General features: G+C 49.5%; 1 protein-coding gene and 1 long non-coding RNA gene across 7 annotated transcripts in view; one reads left to right on the top strand and one right to left on the bottom strand.

The window, feature by feature from the left end:
• The window catches only part of LOC105492420 (LIM zinc finger domain containing 2), a 36,682-nt gene extending 35,572 nt beyond the window's left edge, over window positions 1–1,110 (bottom strand). Inside the window, 1 exon segment of the mRNA XM_071072529.1 lies at window positions 990–1,110. Within this exon segment, the coding sequence (XP_070928630.1) occupies window positions 990–1,000 (11 nt within the window). The 5' untranslated portion in view covers window positions 1,001–1,110.
• LOC139357056 (uncharacterized) lies at window positions 601–23,530 on the top strand. 6 transcript variants are annotated; one of them, XR_011609655.1, is made up of 4 exons: window positions 601–667; window positions 10,047–10,112; window positions 12,614–12,757; window positions 20,838–21,587. It is a non-coding gene; the product is annotated as an uncharacterized lncRNA (long non-coding RNA). The 6 variants fall into 6 exon arrangements; XR_011609656.1 differs by lacking the exon at window positions 601–667 and adding an exon at window positions 1,018–1,133; XR_011609657.1 differs by lacking the exon at window positions 601–667 and adding an exon at window positions 7,280–8,590.
• Window positions 23,531–24,012: the final 482 nt, after the last annotated feature.

Below are 24,012 nucleotides of genomic sequence, written 5' to 3'. Positions count from 1 at the left end.
CTATTTTTGGTTCCTGGGGCTGCCCTGAGACCCCAGGCCACAGCCTTAATGGCCATCACAGGCAGCTCCCCTGTGGGCCTGGGATTTGGGACCGCAACCCTGGACACTGCCCTGCACTCTCCAAGCCGGTTTTCCCAGCAAAGCCACAGGTCACTCTCAGGGCTGGAGCTCCTGCAGAGCCCCAGGTCATGGGATCCTGAAGAAGAGAATCCCCCTGCCAGGACTTGGCTAGGGGGGTCCAGGGCCTCAGGGACAGCCCCTCCCACCCAGCCCTGAGTCATGCACTTGTACCCAGCTAGGTTCCAGAAAGGGCTGCAGGGACAAACACTGGCCGGACACTGGTGGACCTGTGGCCTCCTGAGTGGCCCAGCTTCTGTGGCCTCTGGTGACCTCATCTGTGAAATGGCAACCAGGGGCCTGAGAGCAGAGGGTGAGCCAGGCCCAGGGGAGTGCCCTGTCCCCTGCCAACCCCTGCACAGCTGGTGCTTGGGCGCAGCTCTGGCCAAGTCCCCACGTACCCTTCATCATTTTCAACATTTTGACCACCCCAGGTTTACAGAGGAGGAAACGGAAGGCTCAGTGATGTCATTCACCGGGGATCGGGGATCGCACAGCGGGGATCGGGGAAGTCGGGGGCGGCACACAGCCGTTGAACCCTTTGCCCGTGGTAGGTGTCTGACCTTGGACAAGACCCCTCCCGCAGCCCTGGGCGTCGGTGGTGAGCAGATGGCGTCCCATCTTGCAGGGGTGCGGGCGGGTGGGCAGGAGCTCCACCTTCCGCGGCGGGCGCTCGCCCAGAGGAAGGGGCGCGGGGGCTGGGGGACCCCGGCCCCGACGGGCGCTGCCGCCCCGGGAGCTGCGAGAATCCGACGCTCCAGGGCGGAGCGGGGACCGTGTCGCCGCGGGGCTGTACGAGGGCGAGCCGGGCCTGGGCCAGGGGTCCCTCAGTCCCTCCTCCCCGGCCCGGGGGCGTGGGTGGGGGTCGTTACCTTCCCGTCATGGTGGCAGCGACGCCGAGCGCGGGGTAGCCGCGGGTCTCCCTCTGCCGCCAGCCGAGCACCCGCCCGCCAGCCCGGGCCGCAGAGCAGGGAGACGCCCAAAAAAGGCCAAGAGCCGCTCAGCCCGCGAGAGGGGTAGGCGGGGGTGGCAGGGTGGGGCCCGCGGGGCGGGGTGGGGAGGGGAGGTCAAGGCTGAGGGTGGGGGGGTGTTGGGGAGGTGAGGGTGGGAGGTTGCAGGCGTCTAGGTGGGGGTGGGGGTGGCAGGTGGGGGTGGCGGGGGGGTGGGGTTGGAGGGGCGGGGGTGACGGTGGGTGGGGTTGGAGGGGTGGGGGTTAAAGGTGGGGGTGACGGTGGGTGGGGTTGGAGGGGTGGGGTTAGAGGTGGGGGTGGCGGTGGGTGGGGTTGGAGGGGTGGGGGTTAGAGGTGGGGGTGGCGGTGGGAGGGGTGGGGGTTAGAGGTGGGGGTGGCGGTGGGTGGGGTTGGAGGGGTGGGGGTTAGAGGTGGGGGTGGCGGTGGGTGGGGTTGGAGGGGTGGGGGTTAGAGGTGGGGGTGGCGGTGGGTGGGGTTGGAGGGGTGGGGGTTAGAGGTGGGGGTGGCGGTGGGAGGGGTGGGGGTTAGAGGTGGGGGTGGCGGTGGGTGGGGTTGGAGGGGTGGGGGTTAGAGGTGGGGGTGGCGGTGGGTGGGGTTGGAGGGGTGGGGGTTAGAGGTGGGGGTGGCGGTGGGGTTGGAGGGGTGAGAGTGAGGGGGCTGAGAGTGGGAGTAAAACTTGGAGTAAAGGTTGGGGGTGGGTCCCGCCACCCGCACAGCCCCAGCTCTAGAAACACCGAGCGCGGCCAGCGGCGGGCGCGGGTTCCTTCCCACCCGGGCTCTGCTCACCACCTCCCGGATTCCGGGCATAGTTTTCCTTTTAAAGGGAGTGCAGTTATAATAAACGCGAACAAGCACCCCCACCCCCACAGCCCCGCCGGGACGCCCCGCTCGGCGCCCCCTCTGCCGTCCCTGGGCAGTCCAGACCGCAAACGCCTGCAGGAGATGGGAGGCATGGGGGCCATGCTGAGACCACCTCCCTCCCGGGCTTTCCAAGCCCCGAGTTCCCACCCGGATCTGGGCACTGACTCCCTCCCGAGGCACCCGGGACCCCCGAGTCCACGCAGTCCCGCCCCAAGGGAAGCGTCCCTTTTCAGTCGCAAGCTTGCTTTCCCGGGGAAATTCCCATTTCATCCCCCCAGACGGGCCATCGCCCTAACTTGGCCAAAGGTACTTCTTCAACGACAAAACCAAATGCCCAGCTCCCATGTTTCCAGGGGAACCAGGCACCTCTGTATAATGAAGCGCTGTTGACAAGCTACCATTAGAGGCGTTAAGAGGAAGGGGTGATATAAACTATTTAGGGAATCTCTTCCGAGGAAATTTTGAAACAAAAAAAACAAAACAAAACAAAAAACCCTGGCCCCGCCTAAAGGCAGATATTTCTGGCTGGACAGTGGAGTGCAGCTCATCTTTGGAAGCTGCCCAGATGTCACACTGAGAGTTGGGAGCTGGGCGGCCTGATGTGTAAATGTGGTCTACTCCAGTCCTGGCAGCAGAGAAAGGTGATCTAGAAATGACGGTGTGAGTTAGCAACCCACAAATAAACGGGTGCCGTTCAGAAAGATGAGTTGATGCATCCTGCAGTTCCAGCTGCAGAAATAAGCTGGGAAAAAACACCTGTTCCTAAGTGGCTGGTATTGTGGAGTGCGTTTGCAGCTGTTACTTTTTTTGTGGGGGGGGGAGGGAGGACAGAGTTTCGCTCTTGTTGCCCAGGCTGGAGTGCAATGGTGCCATCTCGACTTAGGGCAACCTCCGCCTCCCATGTTCAAGCGATCCGCCTGCCTCAGCCTCCCAAGTAGCTGAGATTACAGGCGTACGCCACCATGCCCGGCTAATTTTGTATTTTTGATAGAGATGGGTTTCACCATGTTGGTCAGGCTGGTGGCAAACTCCTGGCCTCAGGTGATCCGACAGCCTCAAGTGATTACGTCTTGTTTCGATTGTGTCTCAGCTGATTCTGCTTAACTGTAATTTAATGGTTGATTAAGCCTAAGTATGGATAATTTCTTGGCTCACCTGCCCATAAAGGGAGAAAGGCTTTCCACCATTACTGACACAGAGGTATAGGCATGCTGGGGCCGTGCACCAGAAAGCCACTGCTGGACAGTTCATTGAATATCGGGGTCCTGTGGAAACCAAAGAGGATGAACAGTTGAAAGCATTACAACAGAGGCCCATGCTCTCCACAGAGGAGACCTCATTCCTGCCTTTTAGCCCAAAAGCCTCCCTGCTTATGATAGCTGAGCACACATGGATCTGTATGTGGCCAAACCAGGACCCTGTGCAGCTCCCAGCGTGCCTCATCCCTGGGCCAGTGCAAGCTCAGTGACAGCTGGTCGGGGCTGTGGGCATGGCTTAGCCCTGCTGGAGATGCAGAGGCTCCAAAGAGCCAGGGCCAGCCTCCCACAGTTCAGCCAAGAGGGCAGAGTTGCAGGAAAGAGCTGGCACTCACACATTCACACATTTATCCACTTGTTCCTTCAAGAGTACTTATACTGCATGGGCACCGGAAGTACTGCGCGGAGCAAGAAGACATGGACCTGGCTCTCATGGAGTTTAGCGGGGGTGGAGGATGGGCAATAAACAAATAAATACGCAAACTAGATTTTAGACAAGGGTAAGTGCTTCAAAGAAAAGGACGATGGTGGTTGGTGGCTGATTTGAGTGAAGAGTGAGGGAAACTTTCTGAGCAGGTGATGTTCGAGCTAAACCGGAATGAGGGAAAAATCCAGCCCTCAACCATCTGCAGGAAAAGCATTCCGGCGGTAGAACAGCAAGTGCAACAACCCTGAGGTGGCATGAGCGTGGGGTATGCAAGGTCAGAAAGAAGACCAGCAGGTCTGGAAAACAGGGAGGTGGCGGGTGGAGGGGGACGGGGCAGAGCAGCAGGGCCACAGCAGAAGTAGGATTCCACCCTTCGATGGAGAGTTCTAAGCAAAGACAGACACAACACTCTAGCATCAGCAGAGGAGGATCTCAGCAATACTGACTGAATGATGAAAGAGCACTTTCTCCATCTATATCAAGTTCTAGAATAGGCAACATTTGTCTGTGGTAGAAGACTTCAGAACGGTGGCTGCCCCAGGCTGGTCTATTGCACCCCAGACTGCCCTGGGTGGGGAGGACAGGGGTTGACGAGGAAGGAATGTGAGGGAGCTTCTGGGGTAACGTGCAATGTTTTAGTAGGAGTTTGGGTCACACAAGTGTATACACCTTTGTTAAAACTCATGGAATATATGGCCAGGATTTGCGCATTTCATTATATGTAAATTTTACCTCAAAACAAAAATACTGTAAACGATACTGAACTCTAATGATGTACAATGCTGAAGTGTTTAGGTAGAAAGGTACTGATGTCTGCAATTTACTTTGAAATACATTGTTTAAATCAAGATGAGCAGGTGTGGTGGATCCCTGTAGTCCCAGCTAGTCCCTAGCTACGGGGAGGCTGAGGAGGGAGGATCACTTGAGGCCAGGAATTCAAGACCAGCTTGGGCAACATAGCATGACTCTGCCTCTAAAAAATGAACTCAAGATGGGGAGATGGATAAAGGGATGGACAGAGAGGTGGTAGAGTGAGTCTACCACGATATTAATGGGAGAATCTAAGTGGTGGGTATCTGGGTTTTCAACTTTGATGAGTGCTTGAAGTTTTTCATAACAAAAAGGAGAAGTGTCCCCAGCTGCTGTGGCCACTGTGTGAGGGACAGAGTGGTCTCAGGGACAGTCTGATTAGAGGCTATGGTGAGCATCCAGGAGAGACTGGTGCCTTGGACCACGAGACCGTAGGGACGGTGAGAAGGCGTTAGATACAGGGTCTATTTTGCAGCCAACCGCATTTGCTGGGAATCTGGATGTGTGGGCGTGGCCGGCATGGGCGTGGCCAGCACAGGCATGGTGGTTGTGGGGCAGGTGTGTGTGTGGCAGGGGTGAGTGTACAGGCGTGGGAGTCAAGGACTTGCAGGTGGCCTTGCTCTCCTAGATGTTGGTGGCAGTGGGACAGTCTGGGCAGGTCAGCGAGGACTGACGTTGCATTGGGCCCGCCCCAGGCATCCCAGGGGAGATGGTGGGCAGGGCACTGTGAACCTGGAGCAGGGAAGAGAGGTCCATTCTCTGGCGTAGATGCGGAAGGCTTGGTGCAAATGGAATTTCAGCTCTAGGGCTCCATGGAGACCTGGGGTGTCTGTGCCAGTCAGGAGCCCTCCAAGGGTAAGAGGTCGGACTGGCAGGAAGTGAGGGGGAGAGCAGGAAAGCGTGAGGTGCCGAAGAAGCCCGGAGCGCTGTGTGCACACCGCTGCGTGCGGAGGCCAGGGAGCCTCTGGGTTTGGGTCAAGAGCTGGTCCATGGGAGTAAGGGGCCTGAGTCCAACTGCAGAGGGGCAGGCAGGGCTCCTGCAGTGCCTCCCCTAGGAGCACCCCTCCTTGGGGTCTGTGCAGACGGTGCTCCCCGGAGTGCTGCACACAGTGTCTCTGAGGGAGAATGCTCTGAAAGGGGCAGGGAAGGGACAGCAGTTGGAAGTGGGTAGAGGAAGGGGAGGGAAGGTGAGAACGCAGTGTCCATGCCTAGGTTTTATAGGATGATGTCACTGAGGGACATTCAGGGAGTGGCTTGAATCACACACTTAGTCTTCGTTGGGGGACAGATGGGGCTCTGAGGCTGAAGCTGGGCCACAGAGTGACATGAGAGCTGTCCTAGAGGGGGAATGAGGTGCAGCATCTCCCCGGGCACGAGCCCTCTACCCTCTGGGGCTCAGGGCAGGTGGGCACCCCCTTTGCAGGGCAAGTACCCGAGTTTCTCCACCCCCACCTTCTCCCTTCGCTACTCCAGGGGACGGCTACCTGAACCAGCCCAGGGCCCAGGGCTCATGGGAGCTGGGAGACAGGGCCAAGAGAGGGGCCGGCCTTGGCCAGCGTGGCTAATCAGCAGTAGGAGGCTGAGGGGAACCTGGGGTTCTCAAGTGCCTCAAGGAGCCTCCTCCAATATCCAGAGCCACAGCCTTGTCCCCATGTGACGGCAGGGAATGGAGAAGGCCTTGCAGCTCTCAAGAGGCCTCAGGTCTCCTGCCACAGCCCAGGTCCTGGGCAGGAGCCAGCATGCCTTCCCAGCAGGTGGGCTGTGAATCTGCCTGTTTCCGGGTGGCCCCGTGTGATGCAGGCCGCCCAGACGGCCACTCCACAAGGCCTCTGCCCCAAATCTGGTTAAGGCCTGTCCCTTTCAGGGCACCGGGAACTGGCAAAACACAGAGGCCTGCCGAATATCACCACAAAGCTCAAAGCCGTCAGCCGCCTCCTTTGAGACCAGAGTTAACTCGGGAAGTGGCTGTGAGACCCCCCGGGGGGAAGCAGGGAAGCACTTGCATGGTGGCTCCTGGGCCAAAGGAAGAATAGTGAGCAGCACGCCGCCCCGGCACCCGCGGGCTTCACGACACATTAAAAGTAAATGTCTTTTTTTAAAAATATGAGCATAAAACTAGCTGGGCACGATGGTGCGTGCCTGTGGGCCTACCTCTTCATGAGGCTGAGGTGGGAGGATCACTTAAGCCCGGGATTTTGAGGTTACAGTGAGCTATGACTGTGTCTCTGCACTCTAACCTGGGCAGCAGAGCAATCTCCTGTCTCTAGAAATAATCTAATAAATAAAAATAAAAATATGAGCCTGCCCTCAGAACTGTCATCAGACACACCCTCTGACCAGCACGAAATGGCCTTACTTCTCCCTGCGCCACGCGGCAGCTCAGTGAGAGAATCTGGCAGAATGTTGATCCACAATTCTCTCAACATTTGCAGAACACACAAGAGACCCAGGGATTCTCTTCAGTCTGAGGGGAACCCAGTGCCCTTCTTGAAAGTCTGATTTGCTCAGGAGTGGAGGTGGACCATCGAGCTTCACAATTTTCCAAAGATGATCTGGCCTTGGAGTTTGGGAGGAAAAGGCCATCTCTCTCTCGCCTTTGCTCTGGGACAGACTCCATTCAACTCACGGGTTCGGCTACCAGAGGGCAGCCCCCCCAACATATCCAGGAACAACACATTGTTACGCCTCAGCACATCACACCCTGGAGTATCCAGCAGGAAGCCTCCTGGGCGCAGAGTTCCTCACCTGCGGGGCACCTGCCTCTCCCTGCCTCTAAGGGTATCTCTTCCACACACTGAGGGTCCCTTTGCTGCTTTTTTTTTTTTTTTTTTTTTTTTTTTTTTTTTTTTTTTTGAGACGGAGTCTCGCTCTGTCGCCCAGGCTGGAGTGCAGTGGCCGGATCTCAGCTCACTGCAAGCTCCGCTTCCCGGGTTTACACCATTCTCCTGCCTCAGCCTCCCGAGTAGCTGGGACTACAGGCGCCCGCCACCTTGCCCGGCTAGTTTTTTGTATTTTTAGTAGAGACGGGGTTTCACCGTGTTAGCCAGGATGGTCTCCATCTCCTGACCTTGTGATCCGCCTGTCTCGGCCTCCCAAAGTGCTGGGATTACAGGCTTGAGCCACCGCGCCCGGCCCTTTGCTGCTTTTTTCCCATTGTGACCTTCCCACTGGAGCTTGTCCCACTCTGTCCAGGGGAAAGAGCAGCTGCTCATCCCAAGCCCAGCCTGTCCAGACGTGGCCTCGCCCGCAGAAGGCCCGGTGTGTGGCCACGGTGGGCTGAACCTTCACCGTCCCCATGCTGCCTGACTGAGGGCAGCCGCTCCAGGGCTGTTCCTTGACCCCAAATTAGCAACATTAGCACAACCACTCAGAGGTACAGGGAATTGCAGGGGCAGCTCAGCGATTGGCAGGTGGAAAGGCCCTCCCGGGGCCCCGTGCCCATCACAGGGTCTCTACCTCCGTGACCGAGACGCCGCTCCGCCTCCTCGGTGCTTCCTTCCCTGAGTGCTGCCAGCAACTTCTCTGAGGGAAATAGCAGCTGCCTGGCCCGCTTGGCACAGCCACGTGCAAGACTGGGCAGCTGCCAGGAGTGTCCGGCCACCACGGGGCACCCAGGCACTCCAGCTTCGCCTCTCCCTGGGCAGGAGGCTTGGCCAGAGGTCCTTAGCTGGAGGCAGAGGCCGGAGGCACCTTGGGGTCAGGAGGGGACGGAAGAAGCCGCGGAAGGAAAGGCGGCCTCCCCGGGGAAGTGCTGCTCAGGGCCCAGAGCCAGGCCCACAGAACAAAAGGAGCAGCGGCTGCCCTCTGAATCCAGAGAGGCCGGCAGAGGGGCAGCCCCCAAATGAGCACTTCCCGAAGCCCCGAGCGCAGGAGCCCCGCCAGGCAGTAGATGTTCACATCATCCACGGACAGACGGCAAAAGAAGCCTCACAGTGAAAAGAATCCGGCAACTAACTACAGGAGTAACCCAAGAACAGCTACTAGGATGCTGTCTGGCCAAGTACTATTTTCCCTGAAAAGAGGAACATCTCAGGATTACTTATATTCAAATAACATAAATGAATTGTTTTATAATTTTCTGCAATAAAACTTTCATTGTATTAGAAATGCCAAGAAGTAGAAAGAAGAAAAATCACCTCCAAAGGCAGGTACTGCCACACTTTGTTCACTTTTAACCATGTACATTTATTTTTTGCCTGATTGTGATCATTTTATGGTTTGCAATCTTTCTTTTTCCTTTTCCTTTTTTCTTTCTTTTCTTTTTTTCTTTCTCTTTTTCTTTCTTTCTTTTCTTTCTTTCTTTCTCCCTCTCCCTCTCCCTCTCCCTCTCCCCCTCCCCCTCCCTCTCCCTCTCCCCCTCCCTCTCCCTTTCCCCCTCCCTCTCCCTCTCCCTCTCCCCCTCCCTCTCCCCCTCCCTCTCCTTCTCCCTCTCCTTCTCCCTCTTTCTTTTTTTTTTTTGAGACAGACTCTTACTCTTGTCACCCAGGCTGGAATGCAGTGGCAGGATCACAGCTCACTGCAGCCTTGACTTCCCAGGCTCAAGCCATCTTCCCGCCTTGGCTTCCCAAAGTGCTGGGGTGATGGGTGAGAGCCACTGGGCAGCACCTGCCCCGTGTTTTTGTTTGCAATTTCATATCAATTTCTTCATAAATAAATGGCAGCTGTCTGCCTCTGCATCGTCTCAGTCCGCATCAGGGCTGCCCTGGGTCTTGTAGCTGAGAGGCACCTCACAATGTGCTGCGCCCCAGGATCTCCCCGGTCTTGTGCTATTTGGAAGAAGGAGTGCTGGGATTTATGGACACTGCGTACATGATTTCTGTGTCCAACTTTTATGAGCACAACTGGTTTGCATTTTCAGTCAAATTTTACACCCCTCCAGGGTAGGACTATTTGCTTTTACACAACATGGAGCCCAACGGAGAGCCAGCTAGAGATAAAGCAGGCACTCAAAGATGTGTTGAAACCAGTGAGGTATTATTTTATAGCCACTTTGTTTTTTTTAGAGACAGGGTCTCACTCTGTTTCCCATGCTGGAGTAAACTGGTGTGAGTATAGCTCACTGCAGCCTCAAACAAGCCTGGGCTCAAGCAATCCTCCTGCCTCAGCTTCCTGGGTAGTCAGGACCACAGGCGTGAGCCACAATGCCCAGCCCCATGTATTGTTACATTTTTAAAAATAACCTACCCGCATGTTGTAAATATGCGATACACCAGAGTGTAAACCGCTCAGTAAATATTTACGGCATATTGTTATAAACATTCTTGGTAAGTTTTACACTCGTGTGAGGAGCTGCCTAAATGTAGAGTGTGTATCATCCTGTTTCGCTCAAAGAATCTCAAAGATCACTTTACTCAACATATCTATTCCTGAATGGGATTTGTATAAATAAAAAACCGTTTGACCAGGACCTGTAGCGCTAACTACTTGGCAGGCCGAGGCAGAAGGATCGCCTGAGCCTGCAGCGAGCTGTGATTGCATCACTGCACTCCAGCCTGAGTGACGGGGCGACACCCTGTCTCTCATACAAATATTGTTTTAAAAAGAAAGAAAAATAATAATAGACTGTAAACCAGTTCACTCTCAAACCAATTTTTCATATTCCAGATGTTATGGCTGCACAGTAGCCTGAGATCTGCCCCAGGAGAGGCAGCCTGAGAAGCCCACAGCACAGTAAGTTGGCCCGGCACTAACGTCATTTTGCCGAATATGCATGTGCACGGGGCTGACCAGCTACGGGCAGGCCCACTGCCTCTGCCGAGTACCCCCGAGAGAAGCGGCAGCCCCACTGCACTTCTGTCAGTGCAGATCCAGCCCATTGGTGTGAGGTCCAAGAGTGAGGGAGATCAACCGCATGCCTGCTGCCAGATGTGGGCAATGCAGACACGGCCCCTGCTGGACAAGAAGTGGGTGCAGGTGCTGGGGAAGAACAGGCCTGGCCTGCATCTGATGTTTACTCTGTGAAGCTTAAAAGTGTGGTAACAGTCCGAAAACACATGCTAATGGAGGCCGCGTGGCACAGTGGGTCCCGGAACGTAGACTACAGAGCCGGGCTACTTGGGTTCAGATTCTCTCTCACTCACTGTATGATCTTGGATAAGTCCTTCACTTCTCTCGGCTTCAGGCTCCTCATCTGTAAAATAAGGTTGATAACAACAGTACCTTCCTCATAAGAATGTTGTAAGGGGTAGGAAAACTCAAATGTGAAAGTGGTTCTCAAAACTTTTTGGTCTCAAGACCCCTGTCTTATACTCTTAAGGAGTGTTGAGTATATCAAAGACTATTTATTTATGTGGGCTATATCTATCAATATTTACCATAATAAAAATTTAAATGATACATTTTAAGAATATTTCATGGCCGGGCGCGGTGGCTCACGCCTGTAATCCCAGCACTTTGGGAGGCCGAGGAGGGCGGATCACAAGTTCAGGAGATCGAGACCATCCTAGCTAACATGGTGAAACCCCATCTCTACTAAAAATACAAAAAATTAGCTGGGCGTGGTGGCGGGCGCCTGTAATCCCAGCTACTCGGGAGGTTGAGGCAGAATGGCATGAACCCGGGAGGTGGAGCTTGCAGTGAGCTGAACAAGACTCTGTCTCAAAAAAAAAAAAAAAAAAAAAAAAATTTCATTGTTAATTTATGGCACGGTGGCTAATGTCTGTAATCCCAGCACTTTGGGAGGCTGAGGTAGGTGGATCACCTAAGGTCAGGAGTTCAAGACCAACCTGGCCTATATGGCAAAACTCCATCTCTACTAAAAATACAAAAATTAGTCGGGCATGGTGGTGGACACCTGTAGTCCCAGCTACTCAGGAGGCTGAGGCAGCAGAATTTTTTGAACCCTGGAAGCGGAGGTTGCGGTGAGGCAAGCTGGCGCCCCTGCACTCCAGCTTGGACAACAGAGAGAGACTCTGTGTCTCAAAAACAATAAATAAAATAAAATAAAATATTTCTTTTGTTTTTTTCTTTTGAGGCAGAGTTTCACTCATCACCCAGGCTGGAGTGCAATGGCAGCCTCAGCTCACTGCAACTTCTACCTCCTGGGTTCAAGCAATTCTCCTGCCTCAACCTCCTGAGTAGCTGGGATTACAGGCATGTGCCACCACACCCAGCTAATTTTTGTATTTTTAGTAAAGACGGGGTTTCACCATTTTGGCCAGGCTGGTCTCGAACTCCTGACCTCAGGTGATCCGCCCGCCTCGGCCTCCCAAAGTGCTGGGATAGCAGACGTGAGCCACCGTGCCCAGTCAAGAATATTTCATTATTAGTTTACAAATCAATAAGAAAACTATTACGTATGCATGCAATATGAATACAATGACGTATCTTTATTAAAAAACTAACTATATTTTCTAAAACAAGAAATAATTACTAAGACTTCGGTACCCAGCCAAGATGGAGTAGCAGGAGCCAGACAAAATGCATGAAACAATTGTTTCCAAGATACTGAACATCAGGCAGCAAGGGACAGTGATCTGTAAGAGATGGGAAACAAAGAAAGCCGGGATTGCCCCAGCTCTCTGCTGTGAGAGTACTTCCAAGACCTCGCCCAGGGAGGGGAAAGCCAGGTGGGGCTGAGAAGACTGCTTGAGTTGTGGAGCTGAGAGTACAGGGAGACCAGGGCAGCCAGATGCCACAGGACTGGATACCAGACCGGAGGAGGCTGCACAGAGAGCGGACACAGATCTCGAGCGTTCCCCCAAGTATTCCATTGAATGCTGATAAGCACATGTGTGTGATGAAACTATGGTGGGCCAGGAAAGAAATATTTCAGAGGATTATAAATGGGGGAGGGAAACGGATTAACTGTGCTGGCTAATTTTATGTGTCAACTTGACAGGCCATGGTCTGCCCAGATTAAACATTGTTTCTGCTGTGTCTGCGGCTGTGTTTCCGGGTGAGGTCAGCATTTGACTCTGTGGACTCACTCCGCAAAGCACACTGCCCTCCCCAGCGTGGGTGGGCACCATCCAATCCACTGAGGACTTGTACAGAGCAAAAGGCAGAGGAGAAGGAATTCACCCTTTTTCCTTCTTGCCTGCTCGAGCTGGGATGTCTCATCTCATCTTTTCCTGCCCTTGCGTTGGGGTTTATACCATCAGCTCCCATGGTTCTCAGCCCTGCTGACTCAGCCTGAATTATACCATCTTTCTTGAATTTTCCCCTTGCAGGTGGCGGATCATGGGACATCTTGGCCTCCATAGTCGTACAAGCCAATTCCTCAAGATAAATCTCCTTTTATATTTGTATATATGCATATCTCATTGGTTCCATTTCTCTGGAGACTCCTGACTAATACAGGGAATTAACAGGAGGTAAGTTTTCTACACTTTATTTGAACTGGTAAAGTGTTGCCACCAGTAGGCTGTGCATAAGTTACGTATGTATGGCTTTTTAGAACAACCACAAAAAAATCTATACAAAGAGATATACCCCCAAAACAGTATAGATAAGTAAAAATGGGATTCTAAAAAATGTTCAAGGCTTACATAACAAGGCAGGGTAAGATACACACAATGACTCGGATATATCTCAAGGGCATTATGCTGAGTGAAAAAAGGCAACCCGCAAAGATCACATACTGTATGATTCTACTCATATAGTAGCCTTCAAATGACAAGATTATAGAGATGACAAACAGATGAGTGGTTGCCAGAGACTGGGAATGGTTGCAGTACAGGAGTGAGTGTGACCATAAAACAGTATTTTTATCCATTAACATAGGATGTCTTTCCATTTATTTAGATTTTCCTTAATTCCACTGAACAATGTTTTGTGGTTTTCAGTGTGTGTAAGTCTGGTACTCCTTTAGATAAATTATTCCCAAGTATTTTACTCTTTTTGATATGATTGCAAATGCAATTGTTCTCTTAATTTCCTTTTCAGATTATGACTGCTGGCATATAGAAACACAGATAAATTTTGCATATTAATCTTGTATCCTAAAATCCTGCTGTACTTGTTAATTCCAGTGCTTCCTTGGAAATTCCTTAGGCTATTTTATACACAAGACTATGTCATCTGCAAATAGAGGGTAGTGTTACTTCATTTCTTCCAATCTTATGCCTTTTCTTTTTCTTGCCTATTGTCCCTGGCTAGAAACTGTTCAATAGAAGTGGAAAGAACAGACATCCTTGTCATGTTCCTGATCATAGGCTGAAAGCCTACAGTCTTTCACCATTAAACATGATTTTAGGACGCACATGGTGACTCACACCTATAATCTCAGCACTTTTGGAAGCTGAGGCAGAAGGATTACTTGAGCCAGGAGTTCAAGACCAGCATAGGCAACATAAGGAAATCCTGTCTCTACAAAAATTTAAAAAAAAAAAAAAAAAATTCAGCAAATCATGGTGGCATGCGCCTCTAGTCCCAGCTGCTTCGGAGGCTGAGGTGGGAGGATCACTTGGGCCAGGAAGTCAAGGCTGCAGTGAGCCAGGATAGCAACACTGCACTCCAAGCCTGGGCTATAAAGTGAGACTTTGTCTAAAAAATATATATATAGGCCGGGCGCGGTGGCTCAAGCCTGTAATCCCAGCACTTTGGGAGGCCGAGACGGGCGGATCACGAGGTCAGGAGATCGAGACCATCCTGGCTAACACAATGAAACCCCGTCTCCACTAAAAATACAAAAAAATTAGCCGGGCGTGGTGGCGGCGCCTGTAGTCCCAGCTACTCGGGAGGCTGAGGCAGGAGAATGGCGGGAACCCGGGAGGCGGAGCTTGCAGTGAGCCGAGATCGCACCACTGCACTCCAGCCTGGGCGACAGAGCGAGACTCCGCCTCAAAAAAAAAAAAAAAAAATATATATATATATATGATTTTATATATATATATGATTTTATATATATATGACTTTATATATATGATGTTTTATATATGATTTTATATATATGATTTTATATATAGATAAGATTTTTCTGTGGGTTTTTCATAAACCCCTTTACTGTGTTGAGGAGGAAGCTTTCTTCTATTGTTGGTAGGAGTCCTCTTCTGTTCTTGTGTTCATTTGTTTGTTTTATCATGAAAGAGTAGTGGGCTGGGCATGGTGGCTCACACCTGTAATCCCAGCACTTTGGGAGGCCAAGGCAGGCAGATCACAAGGTCAAGAGTTTGAGACCAGCCTGGCCAACACGGAGAAACCCCAATTCTACTAAAAATACAAAAATTAGCTGGGCACGGTGGTGCATGCTTGTAGTCCCAGCTACTCAGTAGGCTGAGGCAAGAGGATTGCTTGAACCTTGGAGGCAGAGATTACAGTGAGCCAAGATCATGCCATTACACTCCAGCCTGGGTTACAGAGTGAGACTCCACCTCAAAGAAAAAAAAAAAGAGTGATGGATTTTGTCAAATGCCTTTTCTATGTCTACTGAAATGTTCACATGAGTTTTGTCCTTCAGTGTATTAATGTAGTGTATTACAGTGATTGATGTTAATATGTTATACCCACCTTGCATTCCTGGGATAAATCCCACTTAGATGTGGTATATAATCCTTTGTATATGTTGCTGGATTTAGTTGCTAGTAATTAGTTGAGGATTTTTGTGTATATTCATAAGAGATGTTAGCCGTAATTTTTCATCCATCTCCTTTGTGCTCTTACTGTTAAACAATATTTTGACAAAATGTTGACACATATTACATTCCTATATGTGCATAGCCCATAACAAATTACATGCATATTTTCTTATGCAATTACTTTTTAGATCAGTTAAGAGAAGAAAGGAGAAGAAATATGCAATTATACTTTCTTTTGTAATTATCTACTTTTACCAACACTTTTGTTTTTCATGTGGATTCAAATTAGTATCTGGCGTCACTTGGTTTCTGTCTGAAAAACCTTAAATATTTCTTTTTACTCAGGCCTGGTAGCAATAAGTTCAGTCAGATTTTATTTATTTTGGAGTGCTTTTTATTTGGCCATTATTGTTGAAAGATAGTTTTGTTGGGTATAAAATTATTGGTTAACAGGTTTGTTGTTGTTTTGTTTTTACTGTTAAGCACTTTGAATATGTCATACCACTGCTTTCTAGCCCCCATTGCTTTGGATAAGACATCATCGGTCAATCTTATTATACTTCCCTGGTACACAATGAATTGTATTCCCTTTGCTGCATTTAAGATTTTATCTTTATCTTTGGCTTTCAAAATTTGACTATAATATGTCTGAGTGTGAATGTCTTTGTGTTTATCCTACTTGAAATTCATTGTTTCTCAGATGTTTAGAATGTTTTTCATTGAAGTTGGGGAAATTGGTCAGACACAGTGGCTCTTGCCTGTAAGCTCAGCACTTAGAGGCTGAGGTTGGATGATCATTTGAGGCTAGGAGTTCAAGGAAATACAGAATACAGCCTAAGAAATACAGCAAGACCCTGTCTTTACAAAAAACTTGAAAATTTACTGACCATTGGGGTGCATGCCTGTAGTCCTAGCTACTTGGGAGGTTGAGGCAGGAAGAATGCTTGAGTCCAGGGAGTCAAAGTTACAGTGAGCTGTGCTTGTGCCTTCCAGGCTGGGTGACACAGCAAGACTCTCTCTATGAAAATAATAATATTAATAAATTTTTTAAAAATAAGCAAATAAATTTGGGGAAATTTTCAGCCATTGTGTCTTCTAATAATTTTTATGTCCCTTTCTCTCACTTCTCTCTATTATTCTTATGTGTATTAGTCCATTTCTGCATTGCTATAAAGAAATACCTGAGACTGGGTAATTTATAAAGAAAAGAGACTTAATTGGCTCACAGTTCTGCAGGCTGTACAGGAAGCATGGCAGCATCTACTTGGCTTCTGGGGAGGCCTTAGGAAACTTATACTCATGGCAGAAGGTGAAGGAGAAACAGGCACACCTTACATGGCCAGAGCAGAAGGCAAAGAGAGGGAGCAGGGAGCTGCTACAGACTTTTTTTTTTTTTTTTTTTGGAGCTGGAGTCTCACTCTGGCCCAGGCTGGAATGCAGTAGTGCAATCTCTGCTCACTGCAACCTCCGCCTCCCAGGTTCAAGTGATTCTCCTGCCTCAGCCTTCTGAGTAGTTGGGATTACAGGCACCCACCACCACACTCAACTAATTTTCGTGTTTTTAGTAGAGACGGGGTTTCACCATGTTGGCCAAGTTGGTCTTGAACTCCTGACCTCAGGTGACCTGCCCCCCCTTGGCCTCCCAAAGTGCTGGGATTACAGCCACTGCACCCAGCCCAGACTTGTAAATAACCAGATTTTATGAGAAATCACTATTATGACTAAGGAGGATGGTGCTAAACCACTAGAAACTGCCCCCATGATCCAGTCACCTCCCACCAGGCTCCACCTCTAACACTGGGAATTATAATTTAACATGAGATTTGGGTGGGGACACAAACCATATCATTTTTGCCCCTGGCCCCTCCCAAATCTCATGTCCTTCTGATATTTCAAAATATAATCATGCAGTCCCACAAAGTGTTAACTTATTCCAGCATTAACCCAAAAGTCAAAAGTCTCATCTGAGACAAGGCAAGTTCCTTCCACCTATGAGCCTGTAAAATCAAAAACAAGTTAGGGCTGGGCACGGTGGCTCACGCCTGTAATCCCAGCACTTTGGGAGGCCAAGGCGGGTGGATCACGAGGTCAGGAGATCGAGACCATCCTGGCTAACATGGTGAAACCCCGTCTTTACTAAAAAAATTAGCCAGGCATGGTGGAGGGCGCCTGTAGTCCCATTCAGTCCTCTGAAGCCTCCAGGCCTGTGCTGGGAGGGGCTGCCATGAAGGTCTCTGAAATGCCTTCTAGACCTTTTCCCCATTGTCTTGGCTATTAGCACTTGGCTCCTCTTTACTTATGCAAATTTCTGCAGCCTGCTTGAATTCCTCCCCCGAAAATCAGCTTTTCTTTTCTACCACATTGCCAAGCTACAAATTTTCTAAACTTTCACACTCTGCTTCCCTTTTAAATATAAGTTCCAGGTTCAGGTCATTCCTTTGCTCACACATATGAGCATAGATTGTTAGAAGCAACCAGGCCAGTCCTTAAACACTTTGCGGCTTAGAAATTTCTTCCGCCAGATACCCTAAATCATCGCTCTCAAGTTCAGAGTTCCACAGATCCCTAGGGCGAGGGCACACCACCACCAGGTTCTTTTGCTAATACATAACAAAGGTGATCTTTGCTCCAGTTCCCAATAAGTTCCTTATCTCCATCTGAGACCTCCTTACCCTGGCCTTCACTATCCATATTACTATCAGCATTTTGGTCACAACCATTTAACCAGTCTCCAGGGAGTTCCAAATTTCCCCTCATCTTCCTGTCTTCTTCTGAGCCCTCCAAACTGTTCCAACCTCTTCTCATTACCCAGTTCCAAAGTCGCTTCCACATTTTCAGGTATCTTTATGTCCCACTCCTCAGGACCAATTTTCTATATTAGTCCATTCTTGCATGGCTATAAAGAAATCCCAGAGACTGGGTAATTTATAAAGAAAAGAGGTTTAATTGGCTCATGGTCCTGCAGGCTGTACAGGAAGCACGGCAGCATCTGCTCAGCTTCTGGGGAAGCCTCAGAAAACTTACAATCATGGCAGAGGGCAAAGGGGGAACAGGCATGTCTTACATGGCCAGAGCAGGAGGAAGAAAGAGGGAGGGAGGAGGTGCTACACACTTTTAAATGACTGGATCTCACAAGAACACACTCACTATTGCAACCAAGGGGGATGCTAAATCATTGGAAACCACCCCCATGATCCAATCACTTCCCACCAGGCCCCACTTCCAACATTGTGGATTACAATTTGACATAAGATTTGGGTGGGGACACAGAGCTAAACCATATCAATATGTTGGTGCACTTAGTGGTGTCCCATATTGCTCTGATGCTCTGCTCATTTTTCTTTATATTTTTCTCTGTTTTTCAGATTGCATTATTTCTACTGATGTGTCTTCAAGTTCACTGATTCTTTTTTCTGCCAACTCAAATTGACTGTTTATCCTATCCAGTGAATTTTTTATTCTGTTTTTGTTTTGTTTTGTTTTAGAGGTGAGGTCTCACTGTGTTGCCCAGGTTGGTCTCAAACTTCCGGGCTCAAGCAATCCTCCTGCCTTGGCCTCCCAGACTGCCAGGATTACAGATGTGAGCCACCACTTCTGGCCTTTTCATTTTGTTTATTGTACTTTTCATCTCCAACATTTTTTATTTGGTTCATTTTTATAATTTCTACTCCTTTATTGATTCTCTCCAATGAGACATTGTCATTTCACCTTCATTTAGTTTTTTGTTGTTGTTGTTGTTGTTGTTGTTTGTTTGTTTTTTAAGAGACATGGTTTCATTCTATTGCTCAGGTTAGAGTGCAGTGGTGCAATCATGCTCACTGAAGTCTTGAGTTCCTGGACTCAAGCAATCCTTCCACCTTAGCCTACCAAGTAGCTAGGGCTACAGGTGTGTACCACCACACCTGGCTAATTCTATTTTTTTGTAAAGACAAAGTCTCACTGTGTCTCCCAGTCTGTTCCCAAACTACAGGCCTCAGGCAATCCTCTCACCTCTGCCTCCTGAAGTGCTGGGATTACAGGCATGAGCCACCACACTCAGCCATAACCAGATATTAATGGAAACAGGAAGAATTTAAAATTTGGTAATGATTGACAGTATGGGCAAAGTAGCAGGATCCAGTCCAATTAGCAGCTAGGTGTCAAAATCTATTCTGCTACATTGAGGAAGAATCTCTACCAGGCAAGAGAGCGTTTACATATCCATCAGTTACTTGCGATTTACAAAGAGGTAAAGTAGATTAAATACTATGAACAAGGCTAGAACCTGTAACCTAGAAAAATGTGCTATGAAGTGTGCATAGCTTTCCATTGAAACACAAGTATTTTTCTTCAATCTCTCTCATTTTGATAAGAATAACCTCAAAGAAAGCTTATTATCGACCCCCCATCCCCGGTCCTCTGCCACCATACACACACCACATCAGACAAAGTTGGTCTGATTAGATTTGGCCTGGTTATTTTTATAGGTACAGCAAGAATGCTCAATTACCATAGGCCTTCTGAGTTTGGTTTACCAGAATTTTGCATAAGGAGTGAACTTTTAAAAACCACTGAGGCCAAGAAGCCAACCTAAGAACTTACCACCAGATCTCCCTGGCAGTACCTGTGGATTTGGGCACATTCCTCTCTTCTCTAAGTCCCCAAAATATCCTAAGTTTCCTGGGTCGGCCAGGAAAGGAAAGTAAGGAAGGTCAACCTTCCTTCCTCACTTATAATTCTGGGAACACTGTAAGCCAGATACCAGGCTGGTTTTTTCAAGATGGCTTTGTACGTGTTGGCTCCATAAAGTCAACCTTAGCTCCCTAGAAGTGTCTGGTCATATCTGATTAAATGAGCGTCATCCTCAAATATGATATTCCAGACAAGGCCTTGGTTGTATCACCAATGTTTCCAACTGTTTCCCATTAACAAGAAGGACATATTCTTACTGCATTTATGACAATAACTCACATTTCCGTGAAAATAAGAATACTCAGTAAGCATTTTGAATTCTAGAGGGGTCAGGCAAGAAGAAATCATTTTACAAACAGTTCATTTCTGTTTACAAAAGTATACTCGACTAAATTGTTATGAATTATAGATAACTTATGAGAAAAATAGAAAGGGGGAATTCCTTATCTAGCCAGATAATTTTCAAATACAAAAGACTAGATGACAGTTCCTTACAACAATAGTGCATCTGACAAGGAAATATGGTTGTTTCTGCATCCTGCAAAATGAGATAATAAAGTCAAAAATTTTTGACAAAATAATTGTAAACATGATTAACCCCATTTTTATTTTTTATTATTATTTTTTTTGAGATAGAATCTCGCTCTGTTGCCCAGGCTGGAGTGCAATGGTGTGATCTCAGCTCACTGCAGCCTCTGCCTCCTGGGTTCAAACAATTCTCCTGCCTCAGCCTCCCGAGTAACTGGGATTACAGGCATGCGCCACCGCGCCCAGCTAATTTTTTTTGTATTTTTAGTAGAGACGGGATTTCACCATATTTGCCAGGATGGTCTCGAACTCCTGACCTTGTGATCCACCCACCTCAGCCTCCCAAAGTGCTGGGATTACAGGCGGGAGTCACTGTGCCCGGCCCTTATTAACCTCGTTTTCAAAGAGTAGACAAGACAACATGTGCTTTCAAGGACTCTCTGGGAAATTCAGACAGTTTAGACATCAAAGCTATCCCAAATGAATGCCATTCTCAAAAATGACATTCCAGGCAAAACCTGGGGAATTTTATCTTATTTTATTTTACATTAGGACTCAATATAGGGAAGGGAGAAAGCAAAGTTATCAAGAGATTTAACCACTTAAGAATGAAGTCAAGTCATGAGAAACTATTTGGCTATTCATTTCAAACTGAAAATAATTTTTTTTTTTTTTTAAGACCGAATCTCGCTCTGTCGCCAGGCTGGAGTGCAGTGGCATGATCTCAGCTCACTGCAACCTCCATCTCTTTGGTTCAAAGGATTCTCCTGCCTCAGCCTCCTGAGTAGCAGGGACTACAGGTGCACACCACCACACCCAGCTAATTTTTGTATTTTTGGTAGAGACAGGGTTCCCCCATGTTGGCCAGGATGGTCTTGATCTCTTGACCTTGTCATCCGCCCGCCTTGGCCTCCCAAAGTGCTGGGATTACAGGCATGAGCCACTGTACCTGGCCATGACAATAAAGTATTTAAATATTTGTTTAAACTCAACAGAGAAGGAAAATAATTGTAAAGAAATTAGCCCTTCCTAAATGAGTTTTCTTTTCTTTCCTTTTTTTTTTTTTTTTTTTTTTTTAGTTAGGGTCTCACTGTCACGCAGGCTGGAGTGCAGTGGTAAGATCTAGGCTCACTGCAGGCTTGACCTCCCCAGCTCAAGAAACCTTCCCGCCTCAGCCTCTGCGGAAGGTGGGACCACAGGCTGGCGCCACCGTGCCCACCTAATTTCTTGTATTTTTGTAGAGACAGGTTTCATCATGTTGGCCAGGATGGTCTCGAACTCTTGGGCTCATGATCCGCTGGCTTCAGCCTCCCAAAGTGCTGGGATGACAGGCGTGAGTCACTGCGCCCGGCCCATAGCTGTTTTCATTAAACCACAAATATTAACCCAGTCACATTTGTCTAAATAAAAAGATTTTGAATTCTGAAAACATTTCTGAGTTAGCTTTTATGAAAATAATTTTCTTTTCCTTTTTGACCATTAACAGTATTAGAAGTTACATTTCCCCAACTTCTGAAAAATTCGGGACTATTCCATTTATATAAGGTGATTACTTATCTCTAAAGCTATCAGAACGGGGCCCCTTTGGCGATTTTAAATCTAATATGGCCGGGGAGGGCTGCAGCCAAAAGCGCCTGCGAGCGGCCCGCGGCCGTGGGGTCCCGGGACAGGCCCGCGCGGGGCCGAGATGCCAGGGCCCCCGGAGGCAGGACTGGCGGTGCCGACGCTACGAAGGCTGGAGGGACAGCGAGGCATCCTGGGAGGCGCCCTGGCTCAGACGCTTCTGTGGGAGGGCGTCTGAGTCCTCAGTTTCCCCAGGACGCGTAAGGAGACAACCGGGGGAGGGCCGGCACGCCGCTGCCCACCGTGTCCGGGAGCCCCACCGTTCGCCCGCACCCCTCGCTGCCCATCCCCAGCCGCACGCGCGCGCCGCCAGCGCTCCCGCGGCACCGACGCGCACTCCAGCACTCAGGGCCGGCAGCGTGGTGACAAGGCCAACTGCGCCCCCTGTCTCCAACGCGCTCCCGAGGGGCAGAGGGAACACAGCAGCCACATGTGGCTATGATAAATATATACAAATACTATATGATGTATGTTATGTATAATAATGTGGCTATATTATGATGTTTTCAATATAATTCAATATAAATAATGAATTAACTAAATTCAATTTTTTTTTTTTTTTTTGAGACAGTCTCGCTTTGTGCCCAAGCTGGAGTGTGGTGGCGCGATCTCGGCTCACTGCAAGCTCCGCCTCCAGGGTTCAAGCGATTCTCCTGCCTCAGCCTCCCGAGTAGCTGGGACTACAGGCGCCCGCCACCGCGCCCAGCTAATTTTTTTTGTATTTTCAGTAGAGATGGGGTTTCACCGTGTTAGCCAGGATAGTCTCCATCTCCTGACCTCGTGATCCACCCGCCTCAGCCTCCTAAAGTGCTGGGATTACAGGCGTGAGCCACCACGCCCAGCTACGGTTAATTCAAATTTAAAATTCAGTTCCTCAGCTGCCCCGCAGGTGCAGACGCTACATGTGGCTGCTGGTCACCACTGCGTTGGCAGGAGCACCTCCCTCGGTGCAGAAGCTCTAGGCGCCAGTGGTCACGGAGAGGCTCTGCTGCCCCAGTGGGGCGGGGCGGGAGGCATCATTTTATGGCAAGTGCTTTGGCACTGTGCCTGAGGAAGATCACCATGGCCAGGCGACCAACCCAGACAGGGACTGAGCCAAGATGAATCAGCCTGGTGAGCCAATACTTGTCACAAAGCCTGAGCCACCCAACTCGAGGTCACCCAGAAAAGCCAAGGCAATGAAGACAGTGACAGGGGCTGGGAAGCAGGACACAAAGAAATGAGACTTGAGAAGACCATCACCACGCAAGAGTTAGGTATTCTTTTAAAAATCAGTAAATGAAAGAAGAAACTATAACTGTGAGACCCGCCCATACTGGGCCTACCTTGTTGATGACAGAATGTCACCTTGCTTTGTAGGTACAACAGAGCCAAAACTGCAAGGCATGGAGCCCAGGCATGCACAATGGAACAAGCTTTGACCTCTAACAATACCCAGAACCAATGACTCCTCCCCTCAGAACCAAGACGACCAGGACAGGACTGGAACCTGAACATGGAAATCTTTCAGAAGCAGGGATCCGTTGGCTTGGGAGACTGGGGCTCAAATCTGCCTTGACAATCCTTTCCATAATGGTTAAATTTGAAGCCCCACAATCAGACCCTGCCAAGCCAACACTGCTAAATCATTTCCCTTGCCCTCTGGTCCCTTAAAGCTTGCCCCAGACCTCAAACTGGGGAGACAGATTTGAGCCCCACTCCTGCCTTCTTGCTGGTCAGTTTTGCAATAAAGCTTTTCTTTTCTCAAAAGCTGCTGCCAGTGTTACTGGCTTCACTGTGCATTAAGCGGTGAGCCCATTTGCTTGATAACAAAACTCCTCAAGGCATTGGCAATGTCACCAGTCAGTGACAGGGCTGTGTGGGCCCTGAGGAGTGACCCGGAGGAAGGGGATGCTTGGGAGAGGGAGAGGAAGGAGCAGTAGACAGGGGTCCACCCAGCAGAGAGCCCAGGTTCAGCAAAGCCACAGAAGAAGGGAGTCTCCAAACTGCTAGGTCCAGAGGGACCCCACAGAGCATCGGGGAGAGCCATAGGGGCCTAAGGCAGGGCCTAGAAGGCTGGGTGGCAGGCGGGGAATTAGAATTTAATCTGTAGGAGATAAGGAGCCACTGAAGAATATTAGGTAAAGAGGACAGGACTAGATAGCAGTTTTGAAAAGGGGCACTGGTAGACCTGGTGCCGTGGCTCATGCCTGTAATATCCTAGCACTTTGGGAGGCTGAGGTGGGCGGATC

This window comes from Macaca nemestrina, chromosome 11 (genome assembly GCF_043159975.1).
Source record: "Macaca nemestrina isolate mMacNem1 chromosome 11, mMacNem.hap1, whole genome shotgun sequence".
NCBI classification, from domain to species: Eukaryota; Metazoa; Chordata; class Mammalia; order Primates; family Cercopithecidae; genus Macaca; species Macaca nemestrina.
This window is presented reverse-complemented; position numbering and strand designations above follow the sequence as displayed.